This window comes from Natrix helvetica (genome assembly GCF_964273705.1).
Source record: "Natrix helvetica genome assembly, chromosome: Z".
Taxonomy (NCBI): domain Eukaryota; kingdom Metazoa; phylum Chordata; class Lepidosauria; order Squamata; family Natricidae; genus Natrix; species Natrix helvetica.
In genome coordinates, this window is record NC_138554.1 from 106,561,291 (window position 1) to 106,580,441 (window position 19,151).

The 19,151-nt window shown below is 37.0% G+C and overlaps 2 protein-coding genes across 12 annotated transcripts in view; both read right to left on the bottom strand.

Moving 5' to 3' along the window:
- PHF14 (PHD finger protein 14) overlaps positions 1–15,594 on the bottom strand; it is a 152,962-nt gene extending 137,368 nt beyond the window's left edge. For 10 of the 11 annotated variants that reach the window (XR_014176826.1, XR_014176827.1, XM_081971456.1 and 7 more), the window contains exons 1-3: positions 15,404–15,594; positions 14,822–14,932; positions 5,143–5,837 (exon numbers count right to left, since the gene is read on the bottom strand). Coding sequence is in view for 9 of the 11 variants with exons in the window: in XM_081971456.1 (XP_081827582.1) it covers positions 5,143–5,837; positions 14,822–14,932; positions 15,404–15,434 (837 nt within the window). In the remaining 2 variants the exon portion in view is untranslated. The remainder of the gene's footprint in view (positions 1–5,142; positions 5,838–14,821; positions 14,933–15,403) is intronic. The other variant, XM_081971459.1, reaches the window with a different exon arrangement.
- Positions 15,595–17,683: 2,089 nt separating this feature from the next.
- LOC309401597 (zinc finger BED domain-containing protein 5-like) lies at positions 17,684–18,865 on the bottom strand (the record flags this gene model as incomplete). The annotated part of the gene is made up of 1 exon (XM_081970664.1): positions 17,684–18,865. The coding sequence occupies one exon, from the start codon at positions 18,863–18,865 to the stop codon at positions 17,684–17,686; it is 1,182 nt and encodes a 393-aa protein (XP_081826790.1).
- Positions 18,866–19,151: the final 286 nt, after the last annotated feature.

Genomic DNA, 19,151 nt, shown 5'->3' on the forward strand with positions numbered 1-19,151 from the left:
AGGTACTTGGTTGATGCCTAGGACGCTGGCAGCAAACCGTATCAACCATTAGCACCAGTCAATGGTATATGTAATGCATTTTTGAATGTTCAGTTGGCTGTTTCATGTTTAATGAATAAATTATTTAATAATAATGTTGCTGATGATGGTCATCATCTGTGAACATCTAGAAACAAATACAGTTATCATTAGAAGCCAGCACGGATTTTAAAAAACAGATCATGTTAAACCAATCTTATTTCATTCTTTAACAGTGATTAAATTAGTAGACCATGCTGTGGACATAGTATATTAAGACTTGAGTAAGGCATTTGACAAACGTAGCCATAACCTACTTATTAGTAAGTTAGAAAAATGTGGGATAGACACCCCCAGATGGATTTGTAACTGGCTGACAAACTATGTTCAACAAGTAGTTTTTATTGGTATTATATGTACATGAAGGAAAGTAAGTGGAGTACTACAAGGTTCCATCTTAGGCCCAGTATTCTTCAATATCTTCATGAATGATAAATATTGGCCTTATCCAATAGGAAAATTTAAGGTGGAAAAGAGCAAGGTTTTACACCTTGACCAAAAAACCCAAAGGTACAAACACAGATTAGGCCAGTAATGGCTAACGTTTTTGGCACCATGCCCCGAAACTGGAGCGTGTGCATGGGCATGCGCATATGTATGTGCCGGAGCACTGGAACCTGGAACAGAGCAGCAGGCTGGTGTGCATACATGGGCGGCCAGCTGCTCTTCCAGGTTCTGTCGCGAACATGTCCAACGGGCATGCGCACTGACCAGCTAGTCTTCATGCGGAGACCAGCTGTCCAGCACGCAAGTGCGCAGCCAAACTCAGAAGAGCAGCTGGCGATGGCGCGCATTCCTACAGAGAGGGCTCTGCATACCACCTCTGGCACGTGTGTCATACGTTTGTCATCACATGATTATGCAAAACTTGGCCTTTGTTTGTAATATTAGTACCATTTTATAAATCCTTGGTAAAATCATACTTGGAATATTGCATCCAGTTCTGGTCACTATTTTATAAAAAAGATAATGAGACTTTGGAAAAAGTACAAAGATGAGCAACTAAAAAGATTAAAGGCCTGGTGACAAAAACATATGAAGAATAATTGCAGAAATTGGGTATGGCTAATCTAGAAAAAAGAAAAATTAGGGATGACATGATTGCAGTATTCCAATATTTGAGAGACTGTAACAAAGTAGAGGATGTCAACTTATTTTCCAAAGCACCAAAAGGAAAGACAAGAAGCAATGGAGCAAGAAGCAATGGAAACTAATCAAGGAGAGAAGCATCCTGGAATTAAGGGGAAACTTCTTAACAGAGAGGACAATTAACTAGTGGAACAACTTGCCTTCAGAAGTTGTAGATGCTACATTACTGGAGGTTTTAAAGATATGGCAAACCTCTGGCACACATGCCACAAGTGGCATGCAGAGCCCTCTCTGCAGGCATGCAAGCCATTGCCCCAACTCAGTTCTGCCACACATGCACACGTGCCTCCTGCCAGCAAGCTGATTTTCATGTCTCTGCCATGCATGAGCAGAGGGCAGGGCACATGCGGGAGACGCACAAGCTGTGGGCAAGGCACACACAGGGGGATCACATGCATATGCACTGGGGCCGCACATGGGGAGTCACATGTGCATGGTGGGTCACATGTGGGGGTCGAAAATGCATGCACAGGGATGGAGCGTGCGCACATTGCATTATGGGTGTATTTGTGTTTTCAGTTCTTGGCGCCAAAAATGTTAGCCATCACTGGTATAGGATCTTCTGCTTGAGCAGGAGGTTGGATTAGACCTCTAAGGACCCTTCCAGTTCTATTCTGATTGACTGATATTTAGAACTTGCAAAAAACTGATCTATAGTATTATGAAGAATTTCCATTTATTTACAATTCTCTAATGTAAAATATTTCTGAATACATGAACTAATTTTGTTTACTGTCTAAACAAAATGTTAGAGTAATATCATCTAGAAAAATAATTTCTAAAATGATGCTGTTATATGCACATATATTTACAAAATGGAAAAACTTGCTTTTTTTTCTTTAAAACAATTGTTTGGCTTTTGTCATATACACTATGCAAATTAAACTATAATTTCTATTTTAGGGCCCTAGTTTTATATATACCTGCTTCCAAGTAAGCCTCACAGAATTCAGAGTAACTATTATGGTAATATAATTTTTTTCTGATAAATTAAGATTATCTTTCTAATGTATATGTTTCTGTGTCACATATGATGATCCGCATATGAAATAATTCTTGTTTTCAGCACTAAATAACTATTCAAATATGAAACAAGTTGCCCTGAGCATTTCTTTGAAATATCCCAAGTTCACAACAGCAGTATTTGGAACAGAAATTGTTCATTTGCAACCTTCATAGACTTAAAATACTCATCAACTCATTTCTCATTTGAAACAGCAGTTTTGCACCCAAAATAGGACATTTTGTGCATAAAAGTTCAAATCCATTCTTTGGTGCATCCTATTTTCTTTATACTGTGTTTAAGGATTTTTATACGTCAGGGAAAAATAATTTATAATTATAGGTGCTGAAAGTACTATAAAAGTTGTTTATTAAGCAATATTTCAAAAATAGACCCTAATCTGGGAAAATTAACTGCACCTGAATCCCAATTAATTTTTACTCATCAGAAAATTTAACAAATTAACATGGTTGTTGTTAGGACATTTCTATGAAATACCCTAACAACATGAATAGTGTTATTAGGACATTTCATGGAAATGAATAGTGAATATGAATAGTGATTCATATGAATATGAATAGCAGAGTAAGGAATGCTTAAATTACTTTAAGTGACAATTTAAAGTAGTTACTTTAAGTGACAACACTTTCACAAAATATAAAATGTTATAAAAGATAGTTATGCTAGTATAAACTAAAGCATGGCCTTGCCAGGTAGATGCTTTTTCATATCCTAACCAGACATGACTACTGTACCAAACTTTGGTAAAAAAAAACCCTCTAGATTATATAAATATAATATGTTCTTTGACTGAGATATCAAAAGCATTAATTTTTTAAATTTTCACATCTTTTAGGAGAAAAGGAAGTAGATACATAATAAATGATCAAGGCTGAGAATTCAGAAAACCAGATTGAAATATTAACTATAATACATGTTGCACTGAGAGATTTCAAACTACAGCAATGATTACCATCAGCAAAACTGCACATAGCATTTAGCAATGTGATTCAGAGTAATTAATCTCTCTGGCCCTCAGTTTTTTTTTCATTCCTTAAAATAGAACACAGATGCAGCTTTCAGTCTAAAAAAGTAATTTGTATGTGTATGAGTTTGTGAGTGACAGAGAGAAAGAGAGGAAAAGAGAGGGGGGAAGGAAGGGATGGAGGGAGGGAGGGAAACTTTTATACTCAGCCACAAAATCTTTGAAGATTTCATTGCAATAGCTTCCAATAATGTAAAACTGTGAAGATGCATTTTTGGTTCTTAAGAACAGCTTCCAAGTATGATGGTAAGACATGCTGCAATAAAAACTTCAAAGTCAATTTTGCTGAGCATGGTTTTGACTCCTTCTGCTTTTTGATATTGTAGGTATAATATTAATAAAAAACTTTAAAATATTCAGAATATTAATACTTGTAAAATGTATAGAGCAACTTAACTGGGAAACTAGCCTAAAGGCATACCCCCACTCCTATGAAAAGCTATACTGATAAAAGATCAAAAAAATTCAACAATTGTAGAGTATCTATCATATCACATATAGTCAGGCTATAAAGCACAATAGCAATGCACTGGTATATGCAAACATAATTGGAAATGAAAATGCTAGGCACAGATGGGACACATCTGGGGGGAAAAATCCCACTTACCCTAAGCAAGATCCTAATAGCTTTTATTAGCTGCAGGTAATTTCTAAGAGTTGCTTAAATAGAACTCATTCTCTATTTATTTATTTACTTATTTATTTATTTAGCAAATTTATATGGCTATTCCTCTTGAACATGACTGAGCGGATAACAGTCTGCTGTCTTTTTTATAATCAACAGATAATCATAATCTATTGAAAATCTGATGCTACACTGTTACTCTAAAATAACAATTCCAAATAAGAATAGGGGATGTCCCATTATTGGCAATCCAAGTTAACCAGTGCTGCTCTGTTAATTTCTTTATGAACACAACATATATTAACAATTGAGCTCTGCCTTTAAAATAGTAAAGCAAATTTCCATAATGTTTTAACATCTTATTTTTTAAACTTTGAAAAGATTTATATGTTATCTAAAAGTTTAAAACCTTTCAAATGATAATTTAGTGCTTAATAATGTATACTTATAGAATTAATACATGCACTTATAGGATTCAGTTATGAGATTAATTTAAAATCCTTTGGTTAAATAAATTGGTTGATTTTAAGATTTCAGAAACAATAATGAAAAATTTCTTTGGTAAAAAAATAAAACCAATCCCAATCTCAAGAAATACAGCTGAATTGTAACATTTTTAAAGGCTGACATAACCTTCCTAAAAAAAGTATATAAAAGATCATTAAAGACCAGAAAATGATGGTAAAGCAAATCATCTTAATGTCTCACCATAAGAAAATAAATAAAAGCTTGATATCAAGCCTCTTTTTTCTTGTGAAAGTTCGTGATTTTTAAAAATTACACTTTATAATACACTCTTGTGTGTCAACATACACAAGACAGACTTGTGTTTCTATTGAATATAAATCCCTAGCTCCTGGTAAAACAGGGAATGTACTGATTTTTAGCACTAATCATCTTGCCCATGAAACTGTGCATGCTTACTTTTCATGGGACTTTTGTGCATTTGCTGTAAAAAGGGGCAGCAAATTCTTTCTTACTAGAAGTTACATCAGAAATACATTTAAATCTGAATCCAGAATTCATACTGTAAAAACCAAAAATCTAAATCCAAACTTCTAATGGAATTTCAATAAAGCTGAAGCAAAGGTATCTTAATGAGAACTCAGGACAATTAAGAGTCTCTTAATGCAACCACTATTCAGTAACTTTGCATAGCTTTAAAGAATAATTTCAAAGGAATCACACTGTAGAGTAGGTTCCATTTTTCATCAGAAGATTATATAAAGTTGGCTATTCTACCTCATTGCTCTTGCTTTGTGAAAGAGCCAGGCTATCATTTGTCAGCTCCTCCTCATCAACACTATTTCTGCTAAGAGCTTTGTTTTTCTTCTTCTTGGATTCCCCATCACTAGCAGCACTGCTATCTTCATCATCATTGCCTTCCTCTTCATTGTCATCCTCATCACTTCCACTCCCATCATCTTCATCATCCTCATTGTCACCATCACTTCCTTCTCTGCGTAATGTATTTTTCCCCTTCTTTTTCCCTGCAGTTGGGCGCCAATCATTGTCATCTTCACTGTCATAGTCATCTATATCATTCAGTTCTTCCATAGATACAAAATCTAAGAGAGGTCGATTTCTTCTCAGGTTCCACTTTTTTGGCTCATTTGTGTGCTCATCAACACAAGCATCTCCTTCATTGGGCTTCTCTCCCTCTTTTTCTTTCTCCTTTTTCTTTTTTGCCTTCTCTTCTGCTTCTCTATCTTCCTCCTCCTCCTCCTCCTCTTCTTTTTTCTCAGTTTTAATAGTCCCTTTCACTGTTACCGGCAGTTCTTCTTCACCTGAATTTTTAGGTTTTTTCTCTGCTTTTTTCCCTTCTTCATCTTCTTCTGCCAGCTCTTCCTCCAATATGTTTTCTTCTGATTCACTACAGGAACCTTCTCCGCTATCCTTTGATCCATCTTCACTGCCATGTCCACTGCCTTCAGAATCTGTTGAGCATATGAGAATTTAAAAAAAGAATTCCAAAATAAAATGTACCAAAAAGAAAAAAGATTTTTTAAAAGAAAGATAGAGGCAATCTGCTTAGTCAAATTAAATATTATTTTCTTAGTAGCAAGCTATTTTTATCTGGGCAATCCCCCCTCCCCCCCGCAATAGCATTTTTATAATAAAAACCTATGAAAATTGCTTTTTAAGCTGTGTTTCTATCTCATTTTATGACATGAGCTGGAAACCAAAGTTTAGTTGATCAGCTCAGCACCCAAATTGTTTTATTTAATTCTGCTAGACTAACTGACTAACTAAATACGTGATTTAAACAGATTAATAAATCATTTCACACATTATTTTTTCTGAAACAATTACAATTCTTGAAGTGATTAAAACAATCATATCAAAATTTTTGTACATTATCATTTTACTGAACAAACATTATAGTGTAATTGCATTTAATTGTAAAAGAAATCTAATTTATTCAACATATACATTGAATTTTATTTCCTATTTTCTGTAAAGATGCCATACCATCAGGAAATCTTTCGATGAAGGGAAAGAATAACATATAAAGTAAAATTTTAGAATTTATTTGGGTATATTTAAGCCTCTACTCTAGCCTTTGAATCTTTAATTGGTTGTTTTAGATCAGGGGTGTCAAACCCAAGGTCCTGGGCCGGATTTGGCCCATGGGGTGCTTAAATTTGGCCCACAGGGCCAACCTGGAAATATCAAAAGACTGGCCCATGGTGCCTCCTGAAACCCAAACAGGTTGCGGGGAGGCTGTGTGCGCCCCCCCCCCCACGTGCTCCATTTCAGCCTGTGCCAGTTTTCAGCTTGGATGGCCTCCTGCAGCACTTTTCCGGTCAAAACAGGGCACAGGAGGGGAGAGGGGCTGTAGGTGGCCACACCGCACCCCATTTTGGGGGGGAAAGTGTTCCCCCCACCCCCAGCTGGCCGGTGGAGATCTACAATGCTGATCTGGCCCTTGAAGAAGTCCAATTTTAATTACAATTACAATAGCAGAGTTGGAAGGGACCTTGAAGGTCTTCTAGTCCAACCCCCTGCCTAGGCAGGAAACCCTATACCGTTTCAGACAAATGGCTATCCAACATCTTCTTAAAGACTTCCAGTGTTGGGGCATTCACAACTTCTGGAGGCAAGCTGTTCAACTGATTAATTGTTCTAACTGTCAGGAAATTTCTCCTCAGTTCTAAGTTGCTTCTCTCCTTGATTAGTTTCCACCCATTGCTTCTTGTTCTACCCTCAGGTGCCTTGGAAAATAGTTTGACTCCCTCTTCTTTGTGGCAACCCCTGAGATATTGGAACACTGCTATCATGTCTCCCCTAGTCCTTCTTTCTCTTAAGCTAAGCATACCCAGTTCTTGCAACCGTTCTTCATATGTTTTAGTCTCCAGTCCCCTAATCATCTTTGTTGCTCTTCTCTGCACTTTTTCTAGAGTGTCCACATCTTTTCTACATCGTGGCGACCAGAACTGAATGCAGTATTCCAAGTGTGGCCTTACCAAGACATTATAAAGTGGTATTAACACTTCACGTGATCTTGATTCTATCCCTCTGTTTATGCAGCCTAGAACTGTGTTGGCTTTTTTTGCAACTGCTGCACACTGCTGGCTCATATTTAAATGATTGTCCACTAGGACTCCAAGATCCCTCTCACAGTTACTACTATGGAGCACCCCTGATTTAGAAAAAACAGGACACATGTGTTATCATGTATATCATTTATATAAAGGACATAACTCATGAACAGGTATCTTAGCTAGGACTACTTGGGGATACTTTTGTTGAAAAAAACAATAACACGTTATACTAATAAGACATACTAAGGTTATAAATGTAACTATAAATGTGTATCTTTTTTGCATTTATACAGAATAGATGAAATTATAATGCTCTCAAAAGACTCTTATACATGCAACACAAAAGCAACATGGTCATCTCAATGACTTCTTTTTTCTAAAGGCCAGAACATGACAGCACTCAAAGTTAAACAATTTCAGAAACACTCACTTGAAAGACAGCATGGAACTACAAGGTGGTCCACATCTATGCTCCATCTTTTTTCTGAATAACTTCCTATGTAGCTGATTTTTTAAAAATCCTCTAGATTTTTTCATTCTAGTATGCATATGCCATTATTCTTTGGAATAAAGCATTTTAGCTAATCAGTAAACAAAGCAGAACTTAACTACGGAGTCAATGACATACTTTGATAATTACCAGTGTTCCATATTTAATTGGACTATTATATTAATATTATGATAATATTATATGAAACCTCATATACTCAATTGTTGACACACATGGCAAAGACTAGCAATATCTGGGAGAAAAATGAAGCCACATGTCATTCTCAACCAAGAAACAAAAGGCAGAGTTTCTATATGTTCCAAAAGTTCAAGGCAACATAGAGGATTCTTCTCCCTTGTTTTCTAGCATCAGAAGAGAAAGCTGTGGAACAGAAGCTGGAGAAGAGAAAGCCATCACAAGCACCAATTAACCAAAAATGCAAATTGAGACAGAACAATTAGATAGGAAACTTGAATACTACTAGAAATATTAAATGTCTTGTTTTAATCTAATCTGAGTATAAACTGAGGAGCTAAAATGATAACATTAAATAAGAAGTATCAATATATTTTCTAAGACAATATTCTTGTTAAAATATAGATGGAAAGTACACACACACACACACACACACACACACACACACACACACGGGAGTAAGTCTCAACAGGTAGCAGACTTGGTTAGTGTTTGGATGAGAGTCCACTAGGAAATATCACGGCTGTATTCCTAACTCAACTCTTTTTAAAAAAAAAATATTGTAGGAAATAGTGGAAAACCTCTTCCATACAATATTGCTGCCAACGAAGTGGATGCAATATGTTGATAGAATTAGAGCAATGGAACTCAATTAAAAGGATATTTTATTATTGATAAAGTTGATTAAAAATCAACTTTTTATAGTAAACGTTATTTTGCTAAAGTCAATCCCTATTACTCATTTTATAATTGCCAAAGCTACTTGTCTTTGCAAATTTATAAAATAATTTGGCATGTGAAGGAACCTTACAACTCTAAAGTCTGCATTATAACATATACAAGGTTAGTATGCTAAATGAAAAATGCAGTACTATTATATATAAATTTGCTTATTCATTTTTGAAAGATTTCTGTAAAAATAAATGTACCGTATATACTTGAGTATAAGCCGACTCGAGTATAAGCCGAGACCCCTAATTTTACCCCAAAAAACTGGAAAAAGTTATTGACTCGAGTATAAGCCGAGGCTGGGAAATGCAGCAGCTCACGGTAAATTTCAAAAATAAAAATACAGGTAGATAACAATAAAATTGCTTTAATTGTGTGTGTGTGTGTCAGTCTCTCTCTGATTCCCTCCCTCACTCCCTCTCTCTGTTCCTCTCTCTGTCTGTCTGTCTCATTCAGAGGGAATCAGAGAGAGACTGACAGAGACGAATCAGAGACGTACTTTTAACTACCTGGCAGCGGCGTTTTGCCTTGGGGGGCTCCTCAGAACATCCCAAGACTTCGGAGGGAAGTTTACAGCCCTCCCTCGGAACGCTTCGGAGGGAAGTTTCTGCAAAGGCGAGTGACAACAAGTCTCCCAGGCTTTAATTTGCCGAGCTGTGCGCACGGGCCTGTTTTCCACGGCGTGGAGCAGCGGCAAGATTCTGCGCGGCGAGCGATGATTCCAGGGGCCATCCGGGAAGATGAGGAACGCGAGGGGGGACTGATAGCCCCCGGAATCATCGCTCGCCGCCCAGAATCTCGCCGCTGCTCCACGCCGTGGAAAACAGGCGCGTGCGCACAGCTCGGCAAATTAAAGCCTGGGAGACTTGTTGTCACTCGCCTTTCCAGAAGCTTCCTTCCTTTTTTTTGTTCACTGGAGTATAAGCCGAAGTGGATTTTTCAGCCCAAAAAGTGGGCTGAAAAATTCGGCTTATACTCAAGTATATACGGTAATTAAAATATGCAACATTTGGGGGTTACCTGTATTAATATTGACTCAGTGATAAGTAATATCTATATTCATATGTTCACCAGGATAATTTAATTACCAATTATCATTAAAATATTTAACTGTATGTATACAGATGTGCTATGTATTGAAAGGTGTATGTTGTGCTTCTTGTTACCCATCTTCTCCTACTACATACCATTTTCTCCTGTGAGACACAAAGTGAATTGCAAGGTTTGCTCTCTTAACACAAACATAAAACTTAGTGGATTGATCTTTCAGATCACTGTAGCTTGAAAAAAGGAGTTTCAATTTTTAAAAAAAAATGTATTTCCGTTTCTTTCAAAATGAAAATGCCAATAGTTTGCTCAACTCATTTTAAAAACTTTGGAAAGAATCTTTAACTCATTTAACCTGTAATTGATTTGTATATATTTATTTAGTATGATATTTGTTTGATGTCTCAGAAATTATATTTCTCTTGAATTATCAATTATAATAAATACAATGGATTTATTGTTCTTGAGGCAAATTGGAATGTCAAAGTAAACCAGAAGATGGGTGAGAAAAAGCATGGCAAATCCTGGATTTTTTGGTTGAAGACCTAGTTGGTTTCCCAAGTCTGATGATGAAGTGATTGTGGTACCTTCTTTATTTTGTATTATTTTATTTTGATATTTAACTTTTCTGATTAGTTGTATGTTGGTTTTTGGTTGTAAGTTGCCCATACCAAAATTATATTTTTAATGTTAAAAAGGTAGTAATGTATAGCATTTCCTATATAAAAATGAAGAAATAATTTTCAATCAGGGCAAATCTCTAATTTAGATTGGCTAAGCCAGTCTAAAGTTGCATGAATTAGTCTGAAATATTTCTGAAATATTGATATTTATTGTACTTAATCTCCTGTCAAGTCTCCAGTAAAATATAATTGAAAGCTTCACATCATGAACTGCAAGCAATTCTGCTGCAATATTATAAACTTCAGAATTTGGAGAACTGAAAATGATGAATGCGTTTTAACATACTTATGTATCAACACTGGCAATCTACAATAACCATTATTTGTTCATATTAAAATGACAGGCCAAACTACCTTTGAGGGGGAAAAAACTGCTGCATTTCAATCATTTTATAAAAAAATGCAAAGGCACATTCAAATAACAGCATTTCATCAACCTAATGTAGGAGATTAGTCAATTTTAAAAAAACACAAAGAGAAATGTAGGGTTTTTTTATCCTCTTTATCCTGTTATCTCCATATATCTCTAACTACCATTCCTATAATTTATAACCAGGATCTTCAAGACTATGAATTCTAGGAGTTGTGATCCAATGTATTTGGGGTTTATAAGGTTGGAAAAGTCCTCATCATGTTTCAAGAATTTACATTTAAATGTTGCATTAGTTAAAAATTTATCTCACAAAAAAGTTACAAACTAAATTAGCAAAGATTTTTACAAAGTCATGCAACAAGTTTCAAGATTAAGAATTTGAGACTTCATATATATCGATAGATATATGAAAATATAACTGCCTGTTCTACCTTTGTGACTTCCAGCTGAACTTTTTCACAGTAACGCGAATGTTTTGGCTTAAGAAAACATCTGACTAGGAAAGTTGTTGTATGATATTATTATAATATAGGGGTTTTTTTTGCCGTTGCACTGAAAAAGTAGATTCAAATATAAAATTGTTATAGTGCTACAGTATTTATTGGTGAAGATATAAAGGATGATTATGTATATCTTGTATGAATTCTGATATGGTTACATAATAAACTTCAAATGGGATTGGCTAAGTAAAAATGTATTTTCAGATGGGATAGATTTCTCCCAAGTCATTTTCCTTAAAATCAATAGCTTATCATGTACAAATATTCAAATGTACAAATAGCTATTTAAGTAGTCGCTAATCCAGCTCCTTACCTAGTATGACATTCATGAAATTAATAATGTAGTAAACAATCTGAATGTCATACAGACAATATTCCAATTCTTCTGGTGTTTATTAAAATAATATATATATATTTTAGGCAATAAAAATGCTTTGACCTTTTTGGGGGAAGATATCCCCACAATATTTGGGATTTGTTAGATAGTAACATTGATTCAATGGTATATCTATAAAGCTTGACATCCTCTAATGTACTGTCATTATAACCCTCAGTAAGATTATATTCAATAGAGACTTCCTAGAGCAGTAACAAGTTGCTAACACTTGTCATAAATTCTGAGAGTCACAGTCACAATACATACAGAGGATGTCAACTTGGAGAAATCTGATGTAAAGGATAACCAAGATTCCATAGCCCAAACTTTATATAAGGTGCACAGTCATTACTTAGATTTATTATACCCTAGATGAACTTTGATTCACCCCAATAAAAAAATGAACTACCAAATTAATATCTTATAATTTTTCATTTATAAATTTATAAATGAATAATGATACTAGATGTAATTAATTTCAATTCATAATTTCAATATTAATTACTTGTGGTACTGTTTTATCACTCTGAATGTATTCACCAAACTGTTTCAAATTGGAAAATTAGAAATTATTTATTTATGCTAACATGAAAAACAGTATTTACCAATATATTGATCAGATTTAAATTAGCTTAATGTTATATACCTTGATAAATTTTAGTTATTGTTATGTTACTTATCAGATGAAAAAACTTTACCCTATAAATGCCAGAGAACTAGAATATTTAGCATCCAAACTAAGGTTCCCAATAAATGGTATGCTGAAAATGTAATTCAACATTGCAACTCCCAGTGTCTCTTTGATCCTACTTACCTTGGTTATACTCCAACAACTGTTTAACTAATGATAATGACATGTCGTTTGCCATATTAGCAGAATTAATAAATAGAACCTATTTAATGTGACATGATCATAGTGTCTCCTACTAATCTTACAAACAAAAAGCATGTAAGCTCATAACATCAAATGTAAGCAAAGTATCTACTTTACATAGAACTAATCCAAATTTATATTCATTGATTAAGAGACTATATTTTCTAAAGTTGCAGAGATTCTTAAACTATCTATATTTGTCATACTATAATGATTTTGTAATTGCCCAATGATCAATAAAAAGCTTATTAGATTCAGCATTATTATTTCAAGCAATCTGTTGTTCCATTACCAGCTATAAAAATGGTTGGAAACATTTCCTTGTACACATTTATACATAAAGTGCAGTGAATAATTCATAACTGATTCATAGTGTATATCCAACTCTGTACTTACAAGACACATTAACTTGTACAAGGCAAAACAATTATTATACTGGGAGTCCAAATTTCATTTCTCATGCTTAATTCAAGTTCAACTTGGTGATTTTTCAGATGGAGGTCTATACATTGTATTTGCTTTCAATCACATTTTGAAATGCACAATATACAGCTCTATGTGCCTTTATTTCAAGGTATCCCCATGTGCCATGCTTCATTTCTACATTCCCACCACAATTTTTTTCTTGGATTCTTGCTTTTTAAAAAAGATTTAAACTAAAGATTTTTAAAATCAAAAACTAGTTGGGTAGAAGGTTTTGAAGCCTCTAGATAAAAATAGTCTAACATCAAATTATATAAATCTTTTACTCGACTGCTAGAGGATATAATAGAAACTGGCTAATATCAATTACTCAAGAAAGAAAATGGCTGAGAAAATAATGGTTATTTTCATTATTATAGTATTATGAAATAGGGGCCACTCTGGATAACAGTTCCAGCTTTCTTCCTGCACTATACATGTAGTCGTCGACTTACACTTCATTTAGTGACTGTTCAAAGTTACATCATTGAAAAAGTGACTTATGGCCATTTTTCACGCTTACAACCATGGTCACGTGATCAAAATTCAGATGCTTAACTGACTCATATTTATGACAGTTACAGTGTCCCAGCGTCATGTGATCATCTTTTGTAACCTGACAAGAAAAGTCAATGGTGAAATCAGATTCACTTAATCACTGTTAGTAACAACTATAGTGATTCACTTAACTGAAGCAAGAAAGGTCGTAAAATGGAGCAAAATTCACTTAAATGTTCCATTTAGCAATACAAATTTTGGGCTCAACTGTGATCATTAAGTCGAGGATTACCTGTATACCAAATGAAGGAGGGAACCAATATTATGAAAGCTGTGTCACTGAGAGGAAAAAATTACCCAGACTGTTCATGCTTTGAACATATCTGTTATATTCCAATAGTGTGCGAGTAATCATGGAAATTGATTACTCACAAACGTAGACGAAACCAGAGAGGCTACAAAAAAGAAGAAGAAAGAGAGAGGGCTAGAAAAGCACTGTATAAATGTGGTGATGGCAAGAAAAATAGAATACCTACACCTTACCTTTTAATATAAGAAGACAGATAAAAGCATGATCCTTTCTATCTTATGTCTTATTGACTTGCCTCAATTCTCATATTTTCATAAGTGTCAGAACGCTGCTTTCCTATTTCAATGGTTATTCTCCTTGTACTCCTTGAAAGTTATTCTATATTCATCCACTGTGGCTATTTAGTTTGGTTCAATATATTGCATTAAACTCAGTCACTTTGGCCTGTAAAATGTGCATATATGAGTCTATAGTGCCATATTCAACAAACCATTATGGAATGTACTGACTCAGTGCAATGTGTAAATCTAGTCAGCACTCAGCTATAATTTACTGAATCAATTGTAATTGGGCTTGATTCCCACAGTCTCCTAAACCCAAACCAAACAAAGCATGTTATATTTCAGTGCCATGTGTGAACCCATATTTCTAAAGATAGTTATTTTATGTACTATCTAGACACTATGATTCCTCCCCACTCCACCCAGGAATAGTTAAGTCACGTTTTTTAAAAAAGACATTTTATTTTAAAAGGAAAAGGAAAGAAGGAGGCAAATTGATGGGATGAGAATCAATTTTAAAGTATTTAAAAAAAACGAGAGGGAGAAGCATTTATTTACCTGAAGCATCTCCAACCTTAAAGTCACTGTCATCTGAACTGTCATAATCTAAAGCTTCCAGCAGGGAAGCTGCCAAAGGCTTCACCTGCTGCCTCTTCGAGCTACGATCCACTGTAGGAAAAAGAGAGAGAGAGGGAGCACGTTTTGAGGTTTTTCCCCCCCTGTTTTTGTTTGTTTGTTTGTTTTGGTGATCATTAATGGCTATTTCAAAGGGGAACAATCATCAAGGAAAAAAAAGCCCCCCAGACCCCTTAAAGCAATACAATTTATGCTCTGGAAAGAGTGGGTAGTGGGAAAAAAGGCTGCGTCCCTTTGGGGAAAGCGTGTCAGAGCGAGGGAAACCGCAACAAAAATGCCCCCATATGAAGGGCACAAGGAGAAAAGATGCCCGCAATCCACTCCCGGAGTTAATGCTGTAAAGGAGGAAGATACCGAGCAGATGCGGGCATCAACGGCCGGAGAAACGCTTTTGCTGCCGGTTACGGCAAGGATGCATTACAAGAGCCCCGAAGGGACAGCAGCTCTTTCGGGCGAAGGGAATCGAACAAGGAGGAGTCGCTGCAGGGATGCTGCTGGACTTACTCACTGTATCCGAGCAGCTGCTGCCGGGCATACAGAAAACCGCCTGTACCCGTCAGGGAGCTTCGCTCCCTTCAGATCGCAACCGCGCTAAGGCTGAATGGGAGGCTGCGCGATCTCCTAGGCCAATTCCGTAACCCAGACAATGGGCGAAATCGTGCCCCGGATGCAGTTCACATCTTCCCAAACCCCGCTCAGGCACCAAAGGCTCGCCGCTTCCGCTGGGTGATTTCGCTGCGCGCGTGTGCAGAAGCTCTGCGCAGGCGCTCTTGGCCAACGCGAAGTTTTGCCCGTCTTTGCCTCAGAGGAGCATGCGCTCTTTGAGTGGAAATGCGCTTTCCTATTCAGCACCCGCGGAAACTGGAGAAGTCGCACGTGGGTGTGGCTACCTGTTTCTAATCTCTCCCTTAATCAGCGTGCGCAGTCCTGCTTCTGTATCAGCCTATTTGACAGTGTTTTTAACCTTATAATCGAGGAAAGACTTGTAGTACAAGAACTCGTGATTTGTGAACAGACGTTGGAAAGGAAAATATCTTGCCATGTTCCACTATGTGCATCGATTGCTCCAACCGTCCTTTTAGACTCAGTCTTTTTAAAGATCCTTTTTATATTTTTGCATTTATACTATTTAGCTTGTTATATATAATTTTATTTTGTTGCATATGTTATGCTTTTTAGTTTCTTGCATTCCATTCTTCTTACACTGGTCTTTGACCATTTTTAAAAGTGTTTGTCTCCGTATGGTAGGACCAGCCATGATGCTTGATAAGAACAAGATCTTTTCAAATCTAATCTTATAATCTCTGGTATCATAACAGATGGAAGAAACTGTCATAACATTGATTCATATTATGGAAAGGCTTGAAAGAATTAGAGCTACGGTAATTAGTACTCAGCTGGCAACACATCAAGAAATCAGAGCTGTAAACTAGTTTTGAATATTAAAAACAACTGTTGAAAGAAATGTCCTTCTGGTTGGCTCCAAGTGTGGAAAAAGACACTGGAGACATGGAGGCTGCTTGGAAAGATGGTTTTAATGGAGGACGGGACCACATGGCTTGAATCCTGAACAGAAAAGGTGACCACATGCTTCAATGTTGGGAAGAAGAGAAAGGGAAGGAAGGACTTAGATGCTGAGTCCCTGGTTTTATGCCCTGTCTGGCCTTTGATCTTGAGCTTGTCTTCTAATTGGTTGTCAGACTCCCATGGGGCCATGCAGGGGCAACTCTCTAGGCTGTGTTTTGAATCCAGGTTTGGTTGAGTTCTCAGATGCCATGTGGTGAGTGAATAAAGGCTGATCATGCCTTAATCCAGTGCTTCTCAATTATTTTCTGTCATGCCCCCCCAGGAAGAAGAAAACATTTCGCGCCCCCCGCGCGACTGTAAATAGTATCATTTGTCTATAAAATTGTTATAAGTACACCTCTGCATAACACTGTATCCTTATTAACGTATAAGAGAATAAAAAAAGAAAGAAATGTGGATCAATTTACAACAAAGAATAGTTTTATTAACTGTAGCAGAAAAGATTTAAAGGAGCACAGGATTTAAAGGAACACAATATTAAAAAAAACTTTAACCTGCAAAACAAAAATATATAAAATAATTTGAGCTGATTTTTTAATCAGAGGTGATGTCTGGATTAATGGCTACAATGAGCACGTTTTGCAATACATAGCTTTTCGAAGGGGGGTTTGAAGCAGGACACAGCAACTCTCATCTCCTTCTCAATGTGTATCCAAGACCTGTATTTGCTTTTCAGAGCAGCAACAGCAGAGAAGCCAATCTCACACAAGTAAGAAGTTGCAAATGGAAGAAGAATGTGCACAGCTCTTTGTCCTAAGAGTGGATATTGCTTCTCCACACTCAGCCAGAATTCACTCAGTGTCTGGGATGTGAAACTTAGTCTCAATATGGAGTCAGATGTGATTTCTATGAACTGCTCCTCCTCTGCAAGACTGAAACCAGTAGGAGCAGGTGCATTAAAAGGATCTCTCACACAGTCATACTGGGAACTGTTTTCAGGGAAGTACTTTGTAAAGAATCCTATCAGTGATGAAATATGCTGCTTAAAATATGGAATCACTGAGGTGGCATCATAGTCAGTAATGTCAACAAATTCCTGCAAGTTCTCAAATGACACGGTACTTCCTTCATCAAGTCGCCTGCCCCACATTGCAAGCTTTCGAGTGAAAGAGTTGATCTTGTCTGTGGCCTGAGGGAGGTGTTGATTTTTCCCCTGAAGCTGTAGATTTAGTTCATTGAGCTTTCCAAATATGTCACTCAGATAATATAAGCAAGTTTCATCAGAAAGTTCACATCACTAAACTTTCTTGCAACGTCATACTTGTGCTCCTGCTCCAAAAACATTCTTATCTCCTCTCTGAGCTCAAAAACTCGGGACAACACTTTTCCTCGTGACAGCCACCTTGCTTCACTGTGAAACAGCACAGCTTGATGTTCAGCTCCCATCTCCTCATAGATAGCAGAGAAAACTCTTGTTTTTAGTGGTCTGGTCTTTATTAAATTGACTACTCCTATAATGTCAGTCATAACCTCTTTTAATTCAGAGGAAAGGTGCCTTGATGCCAGTGCTTCTCTATGTAGAATACAGTGTGTCCACTCAGCATTAGGTGAGGCCTTCTTGATGAGTGTCCGAAGTCCTTTTCTCATCCCTGCCATGGTCTGTGCACCATCACTGCAAACACCCATGCAATTCTCCCACTTTAGCCCATTCTCAGTCAGGAAGCAGTCTAGCATTTTGAATAGCTCTTCAGCCGTGGCTCTGTCTCTGACATATTTACAAAAAAGTAGATCCTCACACAGGGAATTTGCCTTTTCAAAACGTACATAAGCGATAAACAAGCAGTCTTTGTTGCTGTCAATTGCTTCATCAAATTGTAAGGCAAAACGTTTATGCTTGAGTTTATTTACCAGCTGTTCGTTAAGATCATCAGCAATGTTATTTATACATCTAGCAACGGTGTCATTTGACAGAGGGATAGTTTTTATTTTTGCAGCACTTGCGTCATCCAGCATGACAGAGACCATGTCTAATGCTGCAGGTAGTATCAGCTCTTCTGCTATGGTGTGGGGTTTTTTGCACTGAGCAATTTGGTACGCCACCTTATATGATGCCAACAATGCTCGCTGGTTTACTGAAGTAGCAGTCAGAAAGCGGGATGATTGTTTGCAATAATCGACACGTTTTCGCTGAAAAAACTCAAGCGGCTTATTAGCGTGATTGGGGTGTAATGTCTTTAAGTGACGACTTAATTTATTTGGCTTCATGCTGTCCGCTGCCAACATTTTTAGACATAGTAAGCACACCGGTCTTTCCTCATCTCCCACCGTAGTCACAGTGAAGCCAAGCGCTACATACGCCTCGTCATATTTCCTCGTCTTAGCCTTCGGAAGACTTTCTTTTATCTCCTTCTCTCCTTCTCTCTCCGCCTGTCTTCTCATCCCTGGGGGTCGTATCTACTTGCAGCTCCTGTAATGGATATTGACCCTTATTATCGCTCTTTCTCCTCTGTGAGTGGCACTAGGAACCGGCGTATTGATTCCTGTATGTCTCCACGGGTCCTCTGCATGTGTCACGTGCGTTGGCGGTCACGTGGTCCTCCACGTCGGGCTGCTACTGGGGCTGCACTGGGACAATCTCCAGTGATCGCGCCGCGCTGCTCCCTCTCTCCAGCCGTAGAGTTGCTAGGCAACCGATGCCGTGTGGGACGCCGCTTGCGAGTGAGTC